This window comes from Centroberyx affinis, unplaced genomic scaffold (assembly GCF_046629955.1).
Source record: "Centroberyx affinis isolate AG114_WGS23_722 - 3 ecotype Tasmania unplaced genomic scaffold, CSIRO-AGI_Caff_v1 ptg000987l_1, whole genome shotgun sequence".
NCBI lineage: Eukaryota > Metazoa > Chordata > Actinopteri > Beryciformes > Berycidae > Centroberyx > Centroberyx affinis.
Genome location: NW_027279554.1, coordinates 222,640 through 242,011, shown reverse-complemented (window position 1 = coordinate 242,011; position 19,372 = coordinate 222,640). Strand labels below are relative to the sequence as shown.

At 38.2% G+C, this 19,372-nt stretch overlaps 1 protein-coding gene across 1 annotated transcript in view; it reads right to left on the bottom strand.

Moving 5' to 3' along the window:
* lmbrd1 (LMBR1 domain containing 1) overlaps window positions 1-19,372 on the bottom strand; it is an 86,259-nt gene that overhangs the window by 59,763 nt on the left and 7,124 nt on the right. Inside the window, exons 4-6 of the mRNA XM_071522439.1 lie at window positions 7,994-8,091; window positions 4,552-4,619; window positions 796-884 (exon numbers count right to left, since the gene is read on the bottom strand). Coding sequence (XP_071378540.1) covers window positions 796-884; window positions 4,552-4,619; window positions 7,994-8,091 — 255 coding nt within the window. The remainder of the gene's footprint in view (window positions 1-795; window positions 885-4,551; window positions 4,620-7,993; window positions 8,092-19,372) is intronic.

The window sequence follows — 19,372 nt, the reverse complement described above, 5'->3', positions numbered from 1 at the left end:
GGGTGTCGTTCTTATGACGACTTTGGTGACACCGATGATGATGGTGACCGAGTTTGCATTGATGTCACCACATTAGATCTGGATGTTCACTACAGCATTCTTATTCTGTTTATTCCTTTTGTTATCAACTCTCTGCACCCAATGCAAGCATGGCCATGGAGTTTTTCTGTGTTCTCACTGAGGGTCTAAGGTTGGGGTGTTGTTTTCATTCATATTTTGTGTGGGTGTTCTGTTCGCTGGTTTACCTAATGCTAGCAGCCATTTTTTGTAATGTTACCTAATACTAACAGCATATTATCTTCTTCATTCTGCTGTTGCAGCACAACTGTTTTAATATATCTGACTAAAAGGTACTTGAATAAACGAGAATTGTGTGCACGACTGTCAAACTCAGAAGTACAAGCTTTCAATTTATTCAAGCCTATTTAAAACACTTCTGGTAAATGTTCTACTTGGAATTCTGAAATCTTACCAGCCATGTTGGTCGGCAAAAGAAAATATGACTCAGTGTTAAAATGTGTGAGCATGTGTGACACATTCCATCCTTAAAGAGTAACTTAACACCAAACTCAAATCTGTGTAAAGCCTGACATCTACCACCTGTTGTACTCTATAGACGGTGATCACTTGACACCAAAGATCAGCCAATAGCAAATGGCAATTTCAGTAGCATGCTTTTTAACATTAGACACCATACTTTTACCATTAGAGTAATTGACAAAATTTTGATTAGAATCAATCAGCACTAGGAAAATAAAGCACAAGTTGAAAAAACTTTAAAGGGGCTATACTTACGGCTACTCCCGAGCTCCTCAAAAAGGTACTGTACTTTCTCCCATTGAGTGGAATTCTGACCAGGTGGGGTTTCAAGAGGAACGAAGGCTCTGAAAGAAATGGAACTATATTTTAGTGCAAGTAAAAACAAGAGTAAAGTTAGTAGGTTATTTTGGGCCTCTCACTGTCCAAAATAGTAGTTGACAGATATGCCTATGTTTAGTCTATTGTTCATGAACAACAGCTGTTACACTTAAGATTTGCCTGTCTAAACCTGTAATTAACTCTTCAAATTCCTTATCTGAAAAATTGACTTCTCCTTCATTACCGGTTATAATATCTCTTCGGTGGAAAAATGTCATTTAACAAGTCCAGGTCCGCCCAACAACATGTCTTGTTCTCTTCCTCTGTCCCTTTCAATATTTGTTTTGAAACACCTGCTTTCTCAGAGTTTTTCTTCAGTGTCTTTATTTTTTTTATTTGGATCTTAATTCGTATAGGGAGAAAACCTTCAAGGATAGAATCATGGGCAACATGGTGGCTCAGTGGGCTAAGGCTGGGAACACACTAGAAGACTTACAATTCTAACCAATTTTGAAAATGCACTGCTTCACATATATAACAATAGATTTCACAGATTTTTTTTGTCTGTCAATCGGTTCACACTAGATGATTAGGGAAGGATGGATGGGGTAGGACACACTTAACGATATAACTGACATCATCCTGCTGACTTCTGAAACATCGCTGACATCAAGACCTCTAATCTCACGGGAACTCGCACAATCCTGTGTTAATCAAGATGTATTAATATGCACATTAATGAGACATGCATTTGATGTGTCTTCTTTAAGGTGTTTTTTTAACGTGTTTGTGCCTGTTTTCAACTGTTTTCCCGGAGGACTCACTGCCAGGTACTCAAATTGGAGTGAGTGATGTTATCTAGACATACACTATCTCCGCTCAACCATGTCTCCAGAGAGGCTTGCAGGACTAGCTCAAATCTCCATTTAGCAAAAAATATGGAGAACAACGAGAACTCCATAACTTGCAGGACATTGTAACTACTTTTGCAAAAGTCAAAGACAGAAAACAGATTTTCAGCAGCAAGAGGTGCTTGTTAGACTGTATTATTTGTTTGTCCATCAAACAAAAGTGAGTAGGATTATAGTTATCCAGATAAGTGATGAAAAGATATGTCTTGAAATTCTGGATGTGCTACTGGCAAATTACACTTGATTATTACGTTATGGAATGTCATTCAGTCTCATACATTGAGGATCACTAATAGTGTTTGTGTGCGGGTATGTGTGTGTGTGTGTGTGTGTGTGTTCGCATCAGAAAGAAAATAAGTATTTGTATGTATAAACCACTGCACTGGTACTGTACATGAGAAGGCAGTGTAGATTATTCTTTCTAGGGAGGCTCAGGTCTTTCAATGTATGCAACAGACTACTCTACTACAAATGGACACCTGTCTCTACCTATGGCAGACACCTGATGACCTAGGATCGAAACATTATAAAATAGTTGAATACATGTGTGGGAACACTGGAAGCACCTTTTTCATTCCTTGTAAGATACATTCTAGCACCTACTAAATATTTTAATTGGGAAGTGTGTATGTTGCTCTTTCTTACACTACATGTTCTACCAATCACTTGTGGCCAGTGCTATTTGTGGTGCTGTGCTGGGGAGGCAGCATCAAGGCAAGGGATGTGGGAAGAATAAACAAACTAGAGAAAAAAGCTGGTTCTGTCATAGGGTTGAGCCTGGACACCCTGGAAGCAGTAGCAGAAGGGAGGATGAGGACTTAACTGAACTCCAGACTGTACAATGCTTACTCTGCCAATGGCCTCAGCCTCAGCCAACTAGGAGGGTGTTGCAGCAGGGCGCCTGCATTAGCTGTACAAACTATCCTGGACTGCTTTCCTAGGCCTATCTCTGGACACATTTCTGTATGTATGCTACCTCCAGCTATAAATATGTTCTGATAACAATAGTGATAATGAGAACAGCCAACAAAGCACATACACGTACCTACATCTGGAGTTTTTGAGTTTTTGAGTGAACAGCTAGTAAGGTACATATTCAAATCTGCACATTCTGTACATATTGTATATTTTTTACATTTCATGTTTTAGTATATTATTATTAGGTGCACAGGACGGACCACCTAAATCAAAGCTGGGCTCTGTGTATTCGTCAGTGCTGGTGGAGTCTGTGGATGCGTCTGTACATCTGTGAGGATGTATGCACAGGATTAGCCCCGATAAGACAATAGATGGCGTTGAGTTTGGATGTGCGAATATAAACCTAACTCTTACAGTTGTAGTAGGGCTATGATCAATCAGCAATCTATTTGTTGCTATTGGGAAGAGATGGGAGCAATGAGCGCGTGACAATTATTTATAAGCCATGTAAATAAATGGCAGAACCAACATAACTATATTCTTAATTTGCGCTTTCAGGTTATGCAAACCATCCTGCTCTAACATGCCCATGAGTGTCAGTCAAGATAATGTTTAGATTGAAATTTGGGCAGGGGAAAAAAATCCAATGTTTTAGGTCACTCACCAACTTTATAGCAGATAATGAACGAACATTGATTTTTAGTTTAACTTGAGTGAAAGCCAATTTGGCAAACAATTTTAAGTGGTCCTTATTAAATACAATTTAATTAGGTACACTACTGAGTTTAGTGTTGAAAGTGATTGAAAATCTCAATATTTACACTGACATAAAATAGCTATTCAACAACTCAAGAGTAAGCAGTAACACTGTAGCATCTTAGGCAACATCATGATTGTCAAACTGACAGGCAAAGAAGGAACTAATGGAGCATCTGTCGAAAACAGGGACAAACACATTAAAACACCTTAAAGAAGACATCAAATGCGTGCAGCAGTGAAAGGTCAGAGGTTGTTTAAGGTGTTTAAGGCCTTGTCAGGTAGAGGCTGCAAACAAAAGCCTTGTATCATCAAGCAAGAACCTATTGAGTGAACAGTCAGCAAACAGAGGCCTTATGTCTCCAGGTATCAGAGAAGCAGTCCAGGATAAAAGCTATCATGTTGTTGAAAATCAAAGGACCAAAACAACAATTCCCCAGAACAAAGCTGCAATAGGTCCAGTTCATAAGGTAAAACAGGGACTAAATTGCCTTCTGTCCTAACTTTCCAACTTAAAGCTGTAAAGAACTAAAGGCACAGGTCCTCCATTTTCACAAACCAGGTAGGCCTTCCACCAGTGCACCATTTAATGGTTGAGGGAGCACATTAAATTGTGTAACTTGAACTCTGAGCATGTTGCTGTCACGGCTGCAAAAGAAATCCATTATGTTTATGTTGTGCAGGTGTTGCTGAACACAACCAGTATAAACCTGAGGATAAATGGGACATGGCTGAGACTGTGCATCACTATAGATTTAGTCATCAAGTCCTCAATGGATTTATCTGGAATGTCAGACTTGAACACTTGAGATGCCCTCCACATCTGCATGGTAAATAGGGAAAATGCAGGGAATCGAGATTTTCAACTGCTTTTTCTAATCTACTGGACTTTTTTCAAATAGACAAGAAATACAACAATATTTAGATAGATAGTGCTATACTGTAGTTGATTTTTTTTTTTCTGAATAGCGAATCATGGCCAGACAGATGGCGCCAATAGCTGTTCTTTGAAGGGATCCTCCTCTCTCATTAACTGAACATAATGCTCTATCCACACCCCTTTCCACCTATCGTGTAGCAGTATGAGCCATCCATGTCTCCAACTTACCCAATTAAAAGGAGCACCACGCAGACAATGGCAAATCCAATTGTGTACTTCAGAGCATTTTTCACTTGCTGTAATGAAAGAAAAAATTAAACTGGTAAATCATGACCCAAGTAAAATCAAATTATTCATTGTGAGTGAGGGAAGGGGGTCATACTCCATTTAGCTAAGGACTATAATGAGTGAGAGCTGTAGTTTAGAGTCAGTGTGACCTGGCAGAGACAACTTCTCACTCCCACTGTTATTCAGGGTGCTCTGAATGATACGAAAGACCTCCCCGCCTTTGAGAGAAAGTGCCTCTGTCAGCTCAAAACTAACACAGAGAAGGGAAAAACCACTGTAGCTCGGAATCTGTATGTCATACACTAATGACTCCTCTGAAGACCGGGGTTTGACATTTCGGCAAATTCCAGGTTAGGACATGGGCAGGGGTTAAATTGGGCTGGAACGATCAGGAACGGCGTTCCAGCACCCTCAGTTGAAAAAAACAAAAGTTTGAAGTTTGAAAGTTTGACCCATATAAATAAATATGATTCACTCTGAAGTTTCTCTGTGACGCAGAGTCAGCAATGTTGCAGCAAATATCTTCAGACCACAACTGGAACGGACGTGTAGCAGGATTTACTTCGCATATTTCTAAGTGGTCTCTAAGTATTCTAGGTAAGTTTGTAAGTATTAAAAGTAGCACATTTCTGGGGGTGCCCCGGTGGCTCATCGAGTAGAGCGCGTACCATATAAGGCTCAGTCCTTCCCGCAGTGACCCGGGTTCAAATCGTTTGTTGCATGTTCTCCCATCTCTCTCTCCCATACCTTCCTGTCTCTCTCTCACACTATCTCTCTGTCAATAAAGCATAAAAATGCCTAAAATAAATCATAAAAAAAAGTAGCATATTTCTACGTGGTCCAGCAGCCATCCCTGAGTACACACAGCATGGAGGAGAGACAGTCGTTACAAGAGCCTGTCCTTACATTGTGCTCCAATAGCTGAAGCAACATCTATCTATCTATGTATCTATGTATCTATCTATCTATCTATCTATCCCAAATATTTACTAAACATATAATCATTTAACTAATTTTAGTGATAATTCAATAGCAGACCCAAACTTCATTTGGCATGTGATATTTCAAATGCAAATACGCTGTTCATTATCCCACAGTAACTCTCTTGCTTTTAAAATTGACATCAGTGCACATGTATTCATCAACAACAGTTGAGACATTAGTAGTTGTCCCCCACCAAAGGGGGGACTATGGATTGGTCTCCGTCCGTTACTTTGTTCCTTTGTTTGTTAGTTAGTCACACTGTAACATTGACTTTGTGCTGCTTGACAATGAATGGGGACTCAGTGGTAAAGCAGGTCATACAGTTAAAGTTATCATACAATGTGGGGGACAATGAATGGGGACTCAGTGGTAAAGCAATACAGTTTAAGTTATCATAGGTAACATAATAGTCTACACACGCTACACACTTGGAGACATCAGACTGGGTTGATGTGTTGAAGTGAGAGTCAATGGAGAGTTTTTGGGCAAACCTCTAACCACAAGACACTGTAGTTATTGTACAGTTGTTGGACTGTTGTACTGTTATTGCACTCATCACTGCACTACCACTGTGCTGTCAGTGTTGACTACTTATATCATATTACCACTTATCTACTGTGCAATACCATATATCACTTATCATTTAGCATCTATATTATTCATAACACTCACGCTCCTGGTGTTGTATGTTATATTGTATATTGTATTATAAATTGTATTGTAGTGTACATTGTGTAATGTACGGATTGTATTTATTGCGTATTGTAGTTCTTATATTTTGTACTGTATTGAGTAAAAACAGGACAATTACAGTTACTACATTTCAAGATATAACTTGTAAGCCTAATTCTGAGGAGAGTAGGCAACAGAAATATATGGTCAATCTGTCCTTTCATTGTCCCATACGAAAATGCTTATACAATTTCACTCATATTTCAAGTACACTCAGCAATCACTGACTGACCCAAGGGTGGAACTACATCACTGGTGGGGGACAACATGTTTACTATTTGCTTGTTTGATCATCAAATATATATGTGCTTCTGTGGTGATATGATGCAAATATGACCACTGAAAGTTTATTTCCACTGTGTATTACTGTGTAATAATTTTGGTGTTACAAAATATCACATTTTCACAGTATTACATAATTATAATTTCTTAACTTATTTTTTATCTATTTTTCCTTTAATTTAATTTAATTTAATTTAGCTTGTGTAGCTAATTATATTTGATTGGTAAATAAAATTGAAATCTGTTACTGTAAAGCACAGCAGTTGTATCAGCCTCAAATTCAGTCAAGAACATTTAATGATGTTGCACCAGCAAGACCTTTTCGCTCATATCACTGCCTGCTGGCAGCACCTGATATTTAACTTATGTTGTACTTGTTGATCATTAGTGTGACAAGCGCTACAAATGTATAAGTGCTTGAGAAACACTGAATCAAGCCAATAGTACAGCCTGATGGTTATATCCGTCAGTTGCTATTATCAGCTGATATAAATCTTTTACGGATAAATCGTGATGGCAGTAAATTGTTTTGGCCACCCTTGGTAAGCAAATTTATTTCTGAAATGTCTGAAACATGCTCTTCACCCTTCTTCATCTCCCATATTTAAATGAAGTAAAAGAGGAGAAGAACTGTTTAATCTTACTGCAGGAGGAGTCTCATTATTTTCTTTGTTGATGTAAACTACATAATACAGTAGGTCAGAAGAAATCCTGTGATTTCACAGTAAAATAGTATGCCTATTGGGCAGCCTAAGCCCTTTATTTTTTATTAATTCATCAATTGTCCATTCTACTACTTTTCAGTTAAAGCTACACTGTTTTAGTAAAATCAACCCTGAAACAGAATTCACATTGGTTACCTCTATGAGGTACAGTTCAGTCTAGATTTGTCAACATAAATAGCTCTACTCTACTGTTGTAATATCAACAATGAACAGAAAAGAGAAGCCTTTTTAGTTGCAGCAACAACAGAGATATATTATATGAATATGGGTACAGGGGTGTTTTATGGTTCTTTAAACTATGAAATAGTGCTTTTTGGATGTAAAAGCTCAATCATTCTATCAACCCACAAAAACCTGCCAAGAATTAGACTCCTGGTTGATCATTTTCAAGCTTTGGAAGAGAGCCAGTGATCACCATAAAAACTTTAACAGTCCAAGATCATTTGAGTTGAATATAGGGCAGATTTGCACTTCATATATTCTACTAAAGAAATAATATATTGCTATTGATAAAAACTAATTTGAGATAAGTGAATTTTGCTGTTAGTGCAATATACAAAAAAGTTGAATGAACCAAGTACATAAAAATGGAAGCCTCTTTGTTTTCTTGGTTTGCAAGGTACAATGCAATGTGTGGAAGAAGAGAGGTGTATTCTCACCGAGCATTTGTTGACACAGTCATCATCCCTTTCTTCATAGTAGAAATAAACAAAGGGGATCCACAGGAAGACACAGAATAGTATGATGGAGTAAAGTGCTGTAGGGAGACAAAAAAAAGAGTTGAAATCAAAAATCAAGCAAGAAACAGTTTTTGAAGCAAGTACAATACTGTAGGAGCCTAAAGCTGCTGTTCAGACTCCATGCATCCGTATTCAGATTTCCCCAAAATACCGGCATGTGTACCGATGTTCTTGATTCAGACTTGCAATTTAAGTTATTTTCTGTGCACATGAATTAATGTCATTCAACAATATTCCTCTCATTTGAGGTTGACATTAGGTTATTAAATTTCATTTGACAGGCTAAAAGCAATGTAGAATACACATCTAACCAACTGAAGTTGCAAAGGGTCAAATGTGTCTGTGACTTTTTACATGCCGTTTAAGGAAAATAAATCTCTTATGTAGCCTCTATTATGTATAATTCATTCAGCAATGGCACATAGTCTAAACCCATTGTGGGGATATGTGAGACACTGTGACAACACCATTCCCCAAAAACTTTCCAATGACAAAACTTAGCAACCCAGGGGACAGGCACTAGAAACGGTTGATTTCAATATGAAATGTTGAAAAACATCATTGCTGCTTGACACTGTTGAGGGTGTCAGATTTCCTGTGTTATTGATCTTGGTAATCTTATCCATAACTCTCCATTTTGAGCTTGGTTTTCTTTGGTTCGCTTTCACTCAAGAAAAAGGAGGATGGAGAATCTGCCTCCAAATGGATGCAGACAGGAACTGGGATATCAAGTGAGAGCAAAGGCTTTATGTTCTCTGCTTGAAACCAGCAATAGTTGACCCAATGCTCAAGTTGTATATTAGATGTTGGTGAGGATACACCTCACATTTAAGTTCTTCCACAAGCCAATACTACGTGTTTCCCCTTTTTCAAACCATGACTACTGTTTACTCCTCTGTTTTGGGGGTATTTTTAGTTAGGTTGTTACTTGACAAATCTTAAGTTGTCTGGACGAGAAGACCCCTTTGGTTGCTTGCAATTCTCAGTGTGTACTACATGGGTGGCTATCACGCCCTCATTTGTTTTTAAGGATGTCAGTGTGAATCTTTGAGCAGTTGCGTTAAGTTTGTTTTGTAAGAGTAACAGACCTTTATAAAATGTCATTTTTCATAAGAATCTTCTACCCACAAATACTAAGAATGCACTTTAGGGCAGCTTAATCCTACTACTTTGGGAGGCAAAGGCAACAAGGGAAAAATACTTTGTGAAAGCCTATGGCATTACATTAGAATGTTATTGAAAAACTGGCTTATGTGTAATTCCCAGTTAGCCGTTTTACCCTTAAAGTATCAGATGGAAAAATCAGTGGAGGCATGTAAAAGTAGAAGAGACCCATAGTGATTAAAACAAAATATAACAAAACAAAACAACATCTGACATGAAAACAACTGCTGAGCATCTATGAGGTCCCATGACATGGAAACATTTCAGCAGATGTTCAGGTTTCTATCAAGACCTTTCAAAAAGTGCTTTGTTTCATATTTTGTGTTCATTGTTTTTTAAAGGCTCCTATGCTCACTTCCCCATAACCTCACTGAAGAATACCAGTAAATTATATCACTTTTAGGTATAATGGGTATTGTGGACTTGCCACAAGAAATAATGGCCTGTCTCTAATAATGGATTGGTGTTCACTTTTGTTGAGGTAAATAAAGGCCTGGCCATTATTGGAAGTTTTACAGTACTTTGCTAAGCCCCACCTTGAAAGTAATGTATAGAAAGGACAGATTGAAAAGGATGAAGGTTGGGATCCAGGGGGCCCTATGCTTGCCTTTGCCTGGGGCCCCCAAATCACTAAGTCTGCCCCTGGCTCCGCAATTCTAATCCGGTAAATTACTGCAAGCATGGTGGTAAGATTTGTTTTACAGCTATGTTATTTCATCACTGTTTATTTACTGCTACATCTTCAAACAATGCAGTTTCTGTTGTTGAGCGTAGCCTATGGCTGGCACTGTCACAAACAGAATGTACACACCAGCCCTTCAACTCACCCACCAATACTTCCTTTAAAGCAGAGACACTTTTGTATAATTTCCAGTACATTGTGTCCTTGAGAAAATAAATAAATAAATATATCAACATCAGTGCCACATTTTTTTTTTCTGTACTGTAACTTCTGACATCTAGTGATCTTTATATATGAGGTTCAAATGCTTAGCAACCCTGCACATTCCTTTTTTTGTTCCATGCTTGTTTGTTTGTTTTCACTTTCATTGTCATTGATTTTTGCAAGATAAAATAGACAGACAATTGGGTATCAGTAGCAGGGAAATGAGCATGGCTAAACAATGGTGACACATACTGTACAGGGTATGGGCATAATAAAGTACACATCAATATGTGAAAGGCTCTGCTGGTTCTGTACTGATGCAGGACACATTCTCTACCATGGAATCAGTCCAGTCATCCAATCACAAGAACGAGGCAAATTGGAATTTACTGTATTTTTTTAATTCTGACTGGGCCCTGTAAAGGCTAGTTAATAAATCCACTGTGCTTGTCAGTACAATGGGAATGTTGCCGTTTCCCTTCAGATTCCGATCTAGTGGACTGAACAATTGATTCAATTAGAGGGGCATTTGTATTTCAACACATTATCCCTCTACCATTGGCATATTTAGCATCGACTGCTTTGGGCAAACCTCGCAAAGCAGGTAGTGGTCAATTATATTTCCAATATGAACAATGCAAGGGGGAAAAGCCTGCTGCACCAGAAAACCCTTTCATTCACTAAAACCAGTGTTCATCCTATTGTACGAAGTGCAAGCAATACACCAATCCCTGGTGAAAGAACTGGCTATTCTCAGATCCAAGCCTTTTTTATTTGTTTGGCTATTCCTGTACAAGCAGCTTCTTTTAGGGAAAAGACTAACACTCAAAAGCATTAGGAATTCATGGAGCGGAGGTGAGGCAAAAACACTTAAATAGAGAGATGCTATTTCAAGCTGGGGGCTTTTCTTTCTGCAGCAAATGGATGTCGGTGAAGACAGCCCATACAACCCCAAAATAACTCAGAGAAAAGCATGTCACAAAGATGTGCCTCAGCAACATGGCTGGCATAACTGTGTACTTCCTCGAGGTGATAATGTGATTCATTAGCACTGTTCACATTGTGATGCTAAATAAACAAAAATGTGCAAAAAGACAGCTTCAGCAGACCAGACACATTTCACATAACAGTGATTGCTCGAACATAAAAGAAAAGTTAGATATGGTTGTGGTGATTTGGTTTAATTGATACCAGTTAAGCAGCAAAATGAAAACATAACAACACATTAATGGAGGAGAGATACACAACATTGAGAAATAACAACGAATCACATGCTGGAATCACTGCAATTCTAATAAGATAAACTATGTTACTGTAGATGTTATTGTTGGACTGGAAAATGCAACAGTAATTAGCCTATAAAAGGTTTTCATCTTATATAGATTCAAAATTAACTAAACAACCACAACAAGTTGTCAAATTGAAAATTTGCACCTGATAATCATTTAAGCAGTGAAGTCACTGAAACACTTCAACACCTCAGCCAACATGTGGAAGACAACTTGTCTGTATCAGTCCAGAATTGATCCTCCAGAGCTCATGGCCTCAAGCATCCACATGTATCAAGTACAAACATTCCCTCTTGTGAAATAGAGTATATCTCACAAACTGCTCTCACTGCCAGAGACAAATGAATGTCAGTGGTTTAGAGGCTTGCTTTTCACCAGCTGTGATTGTGACAGGGCATTAGTTTCAATAAATACATGCTCATTGCTCCACTAAGGTATCCATTTACACTCATTTACAGCCAGACAAACTGAGTTTAGGATGACGCCAGAAGCCTATAAATGCAAGCCATGCACAGTATGCAGCCAGTGGCATATGCTTGTGGGTTAAAGCAATGGGTAATATTAATCATAACACCATGAATATTAACATACTGAGGGAATAGGTCATACTGCATTTCTGTGGATCATCCATTACTCTCTAAGCAGATCTTCTACTGGAAGAACGCCTGACCAGGGATAAAAGTTTAGCACATTTATCCCCCTGACAGAGAGGAGAGGACTAAATAATTAAATGTCCTACCTCAACCCTCCACATAGTTCTTGTGTTCTTATACTACTCCAATTTATTCCTGGAGGAAGCAAAAAAAAAGATTTTTGGAGGTTTTGGGGGGTGGGGGGGATAAAAGCATACCATCTACCAGGGGTGTGCCAGGTGGGGACACAATGTGAGCACATCTCCAACAAAAGCACATACAAACGAAGACAAACATGCTGCCATACTCGGGAAATAGGTACTTCCCTATTTATGCTTCAAGTATTATTTGTAGCAATTGCAGAGGGAGTGTTTACCAACTAGCATTCAGACCAGCAGTTTCAATCCCAGCACAGTGTTCACAGTCAGGCTTAATGAGAAACATTAGACCCTTGTCCTCACCTTACTGTGGCCCTCCACAAGGGCATCAGCACCCGGACTCCTGTCCCTCGCAGACAGCTAAAATGTATTACATTTTACGTGAAAATTAAATGCCAGGGGAGACTTCCCAAAGAACCACTGTCTCTGACAAAGGACTCCAGAGACTGATGAAAATATCTGTGTCTGCACAGACACTTCTGTTGCTGAAAGGTATGGCAGTACAAGCTTGCACTCTCATTTCCTGAAAACATTATGGGAGGCACCATTTTTGGGGGCCTGTGACAAAGAAAATAATCTGTCACCACACTCATATGGTGTCGCTTCCATCCTTCAATTCCACACAAATTCACTGGCATAGCCTATACCAAACCTTAACAGGGATATTTGAGAAGAAAAGGTACAGGTCTAGGCATTAGCTGAGTAAAAGTGCAAACATGGCTGTAAAGTAGGTTCCCAAAATGTATTTCATAGCGTAATTTGACTATTAGCAGCAGAATATATATCTTAACAATATTATACTTTGGTACAAAACATTTACTTGGTGTGACTTAGTTAGTTGTAAAGCTCACAGTTACCAGTGGGATTCAAGATTCCTTTCCCACCAACTCTCTTTGGCAATTTGCTTTATAAAAAAAAACAAAAAAAACAAAACAAATGATGGCACAACACAGAAAAAAAAATTGGATCAATCTGCTTTATAAAAAAAAACATAAGCCAACTGATTTCCAGCCAAACTGAAGGAAAACAAAACTAAGGGACTAATATCATTACTGTACTGATTACCAGGAAAGCGTAATTGTTGAAAGCTCAAGAGTTCTTATGATATGCATGTTATAATAAAGTGAAACACCACTTAAAAGTTCAATGCATTAAAGAAACCTAGGTGATACCCAATTTGTTGCCATCTCCCTTCTAGAATATACAGATCATTTAAAATATTTTTTAAATAACTTTTTCTTGGCAAGAAAACAACAATGCAGGACTGGCAACAGATTATATGCAATTGTTAATTAGCACATTCTGCTACTACTGGAGTATTACTTTCTTAGCCTGGGCAGGGCTTGTCAGATTATAACATAATTCACAGCAGTTGATAACGTGATATTGTATGTTATTCTCACAAGGCTTCAATCTCAGGGCCCATAACCCAAAGAGACGAGCATTTCTCCAATTGCTCTTTGCAATACTATAGAAATCAATACTATAACAACAACCTCATATATTCAGTTATGCACCAAAGGGGTGCAGGCTCCGAAGAAGTACAGGACAAACCTTCTAGACCAGCCAAGCAAAATCAATAGACATCATTAATTTCAATAATATCCTGAAAACCTATGTTTATCACTCTAAATATTATCCAAACTTACCGATATCCAATACTTTCCCACCCATATCAGCCAATACCGATACCGATATTCAGTTTTGCAAGAATATTAGTACAAATGCTGCTTTTCAGACATGCCTATCTTAAGATGATCAAGTGTTTTTTAAACAAAATATCATGCTAGTTTTATTCTGTTGTTAATTTAGCACCATTACGGCATTTTTGAAACAAATGGCAATTCCACAATTGACCAAATATAGGAAGTAAAAATAATATTTGCCGATACCAATATTCTGGCGATATATCGGTGCATACCACTTATGATCTTTGTCTTTAGGGAACTGCAAAAAATGCAAAAGAGTTGTTGAAGGCTGCCTTATCACTTTGTTTAACTTCATAGTTCAGTGGCACGGTTTTCTGGTTGAAAAGAAGCCACCATTTCCCCAGTAGGACACAGACTGAGACTCCACAGAGCTCTTTGTCCATTGTTGTAGGAGGCAGAGCCACATCAATTTCCTGAAGCACCCATGTAGGACATGAATAGTGAGTTGATATGGAAGAACCAGTGAGTAGGAGGACAGCATCTTTATGCACCACATTACCAAATGAGTCCTGACCCAGAAGACCGGCATATATGCCAAACAGCATTTTTACAGCTCCATTTACAGCATAACCAAGGCTCCGAAAATGAAAATTCAAATGTTAGGCCTAGACTACATTTTGCTGTAGTCAAGTTTCACATGAGTTCACATAAGCTTACCGAAGCATGTCATCTGACAGTTTCAAGATACATTGCAGAGTGCAAAGCAGTTTGATGGACAGCCTTATATCAAAGTAAAAAAGTATTAAGAGTTTTAACTTTTAAACTCTAGGTAAAAGACAAGAATCTCAATGACTCACATCTGAGGCCCATCAGTGAGGAGCCTAGACAATTACCTCCATGCTCCAGTACAACCCTCTGTGCACCAGCCTGACTCGCACCTATTTTAAATATCATCAGGACTGTCAGGTGAGCAGAGAGGCATGGGAGAGTTCGCCCTGAGCTGAGAGAACACTTGAATTGTAGAATGCACGCAGGGAACACCTCAGTGACTCAATGACATTGCACCCAAAGTGTGAAGACTATGTGTTTTCATTTTACGGCCAACTATACTGTACTTACTTCAGACTTCATGGAAAACTTTTAAAGGAATAACACACCATTTCATATATTTCCATTTGTAAAAAAAAAAAAATCTTAAGAAACCAGGATTGATGGCGAAGACAAATGTAATAGGATAAGAGAAGAGAAAATTGGTTTGCACTACAAACATCTTCTGTTATTGGATCCTTGTGTAGTAGCCTAATGGAGACGTTAGTCATTAAGTGGTGACATTTTCAAATTATTTGTCGAAGAACTCATGTGACAAGACCTAGAAACATCTTTTAGCTTTCTGACAGGCTGGCAGTCGATAAAACATATATTTACAAGGTAAGCCTGTTATGTGTCTGTTTAGTTGTATAAATTACTGAATAGTATTACGAACTGCATGACTAGAGTGTGTTCAGTGCAAACAGTTAGAATGTTAGCTAAAAATGCAAGCAAAAGAATGTAAATTTATCTGCCAGAGAAAAGTAATCAATCTCCAGAGTACCACAGTGCTTAATTTATCTTAGCCTACAAGTATAGGGCTATAATTGTCACAGCGTTGTTTCATAATTTATTATGATCAACTGACTTCTTCAAAGGAAAGCATCAACATATCCTAAATTTCAGTGATGGCTTAGTAATAGGTCATTTCATATTAGGAGTGCAACAGTGTAAGTGAAAAGAGTGTCCTTCTGGGTGCACCGCCCTCAGTTCAGAATGCAGATGTGAATGGGATGACTTTCATTTTGATATACATTAGCTGAATTAAGCTAGCTTGCAGCTAGCTTGGTGGTAGCTGGAAGACAAGTTGCATAGCAGTGCTAGCCTTCTCCGGTGGCTTGCACTGCACTTGCACAAAAGATTCAGAAATCAAACCTTGATCTCCGGAAAGCTCTTTGAATAGATCCAGAGGAATAAGTACTTGAAAGAGCAGATGTCAGCGGATCTATTGTTGAAACACCTGGGGAGACTTATTCCTGTTCTGTGCCCTCAATGGATAACACACAGCAAGAAACGTTAGCCAATTTCCGCTAATGTGGACTACTGGTGTCAACAGGTACTGTAGCAGACTAATGGTATCTGCATGAAAACTTAGCATGGAGTTCCTTCTCAGCAGAATATGGCAGGAAAATCATGTCGCTATCTGCCGTTGGCGATCAAACCTCAGTGGGAGAGGCTTAATTTATCCACATGGAATTTGAAATGTTATATTAAACAGTACATTAAATTGAGCATGACAGTCATTCCATTTCCAAATAAAAGTATGCTTCCTTCAGCGATTGTAATTACTGCTTCAGACAAAAACTGAGTTTTCACTATGCTCAATTTTATTGCAGGTTATAGTTTCTAATTTTATTCAAGAACAACTATTCTGATAAAGTTGATACAGTTATTATTTATTTTGTATTGTGCCAGGAAGAGCCACAACCAGCAGGCACTGACACAAAACCGCAGAAGTGACCGCAGAACCAAGGTATACGGAACAATAACTTTTGTAAAACATCCCATCCTTGAGTTTCACCATTAGAAAAATGGATTGTGAAATAGTACACCAAAATGGTTAAACTATTACAATAAAATATGGAGGTGATTTGGTATACAATATCATTTTTAAAACAGGCTTAGATTATTGACAGGTAACTTTACAGTCTTGAAGCTGTCTATGATGTAAAGTTTTGAAAAGTTTATCTAAAATCTCTCCTTTAGTCTGAACATTCAGCATCACATAGGTAGAAGTGAAGAGTTATGGGATTGGGGTTATCACAAACAGCTGGGGGCAGGAAAACTGCCTATTGTTTCTTATGCACTGTGGCCAATGTTCCTATCGTTCAAGGCCCTTACATCACACAAAGCTGCCCTACACAATAAATGTGCAATCTGTCAATGTTTTCAGCAATCCTCTTAAAATAAGAACTAGGCTAGCACTTCACAATAAAATTCAGTCAGCACATGTAGGTGGACAAGGACCACAAAAAAATCTCCTGCTTGCACATCGTTTACTAGAAGATCGCATCCTCTAGCTTCTCTTCAACAAAATGACACTCCTTCAACAAGAAGGAAAGCCAATGATTTATTTAAAGGGCCCAGGGGTATTTTGCCCTGTTGCTTAAGGGTCTCATGCACCACTGCTTTGAAGTACTGAGCAGTCCAAGGAAATGTATAAATGGACGGAAGCCTTAAATTGAAAGGCTAGGCTTTCAAACTTAAGAGTTCATCAAAGATCAGAAAAAGCTATCCCAACTCTAAAAGGAAGAAGATGCTTCAATTACAAACATTCATCCCCTTTGTCAGGTTAAAAGGTACATAGTACCATATATCACACTGTCTCAGAATTCATGAACAACTACGCAGGGTTTATTCTCTCCATACGCTTTAAATACAATTTCACTTTGATAGAGCATTTTCACTTTTTGCCATGCATATCTCCATAACTGTCACAGTCTGACATCGGCTGTTATGGAATTTGTTCATCACTGGTGTTCAGGCTTTTGTTCACACTCTTGTTATCAATAATTGCCAAGACGAAAATATACTTCTTAAAAATCACAAAAATGGATGAGGTTAAAATATTATCATGGACCATCATAATATAGTTTATATATGCTTTAGCTGTAGAGTGATTTTTAATGCAATTAGGTACAGATATTCATGAATCCATAGGTAGGTGCACATTGCACATCTGTTTAAAATGTAAAATAGTTAAAATGCATTCACTTAGCCTACTTAATATGTTGAGCATGGTGTAGTCTATATTGTAGCCATCATGAAACAAAGCCTGAGTCATGGCTACAGTGTTCAAAGACTGACCTGTGAGATTCCTCATCACCATCAACAGGTTATAATGACATGAATACACATATAATGAAAAACAGGTCACAATATAACCTATTAAGATCAGAATGTCATCCGATCCCATTGATTCAGATTAATTTTGCGGATTCCAAACCAATAACACACACATACAACACTATACAAGACTAAGAAAGTAGTCTGCATAACAATGGAATTGTGGAATATTATAATTCCCCCACCATGAGAAGGGGAGACATATTCATCTGACCAACACACCTCTGGTGAAACTACACAGGCTAACTATTCAGCAAGGAAGTGGATTAAAAACTACTGCGTAAATGTTGGCACTGTCAACTATAGGTTTGATTAAACAAATGTCCAAAAGAGAACCATATATTTACCAGCCAACAACTAAGTGGGACACATCAAATAACAACTGTGTAAGGCCATCAAGTTATTTCAGACATCAAGTAGGAAGTAATAATAGTCAAGATTTATAATGATTTCTTTAGAAGTCACTGGACATACACATGCTTGTTAACTGTGATCACTACTGAAAACAAATCAATCTGACTTGGAGAAAAAACATGCTCCAGTGGAGGAAATAGGAAATCTGTGTGTCAGCCCTGTAATTATTCCATTCGTAAAGAGACAAATGGACAAGGTTGTCAAATACTGCCTTAAAATAAAATCCTACTTTAAAGGTTAGATTTGGAAGGAAGCTGAGTATGTGATACACATGGAGCTTGGTCTCCACCTACTGGCAAATAAAAAAGTAATGCCCCTGAAAAAGGGAGGAAACAGTCCTAAATATATAACGTTCCACACTAGGATAATGAAATCTACAGCCAAACTGAATTTAGCCTATTACTGCAACCTTCAATAAAAAGTCAGTTTTCTCAGACCTGATCACATATTACTCCTATTACCATCATCTTCACAACCAACTATCCACTACAGAGGTACACAGAAATGTATCATGGATTCCTTTTGACTTACAATAAACTCAATTACAGAGCATAGTAAATTGTCTCTAAAACATCTCACAGCATGCAAAGTTTTTCACTTTGAATAAGCTGCTGGTCAGATTTGACTAGTACAAAAGAGTAAAAGTAATCGATATATGACAATATCACAAAATGTTGTCACCTAAGCTAATGTCAGGTTGATGGTGACAACAGAAGACAGCTTCAAATCCTATCAGAGCAAGGAGTGGGATGGGCTGAGGAACACATCACATAATAAACTATGGGTCAATATTCAACACTTTTAAGCTTGAATTTCCAGTCTGTGATATTAAAAAGGCATTGCGCCTTTATTCCAAACATAATGCTTAGGGGACTAAACACAATATAACACAAAAAAATAAGCCTCTGATTTTTGTATGTTCGGCTCCATAGGGTGTATTTACGAGCTCTGAACCTTCCCGATCAACAGCCAAAGGTTACAAGCACAACAAATTTGCAAGCAGATCATTCCCCACCACACACTCCCAGAGCTATGATCACATGGATATATGCTTGAGGCAAGTAGCATGCTCTTTCAAGCTTCCCCCCAACTCCTCTCCTGCCTCCTACAGTGCACTGTTGCTCATGGTCTTCCTGAGATATTTTAGCTGCGTAACAAATGAAAAAAATAAAC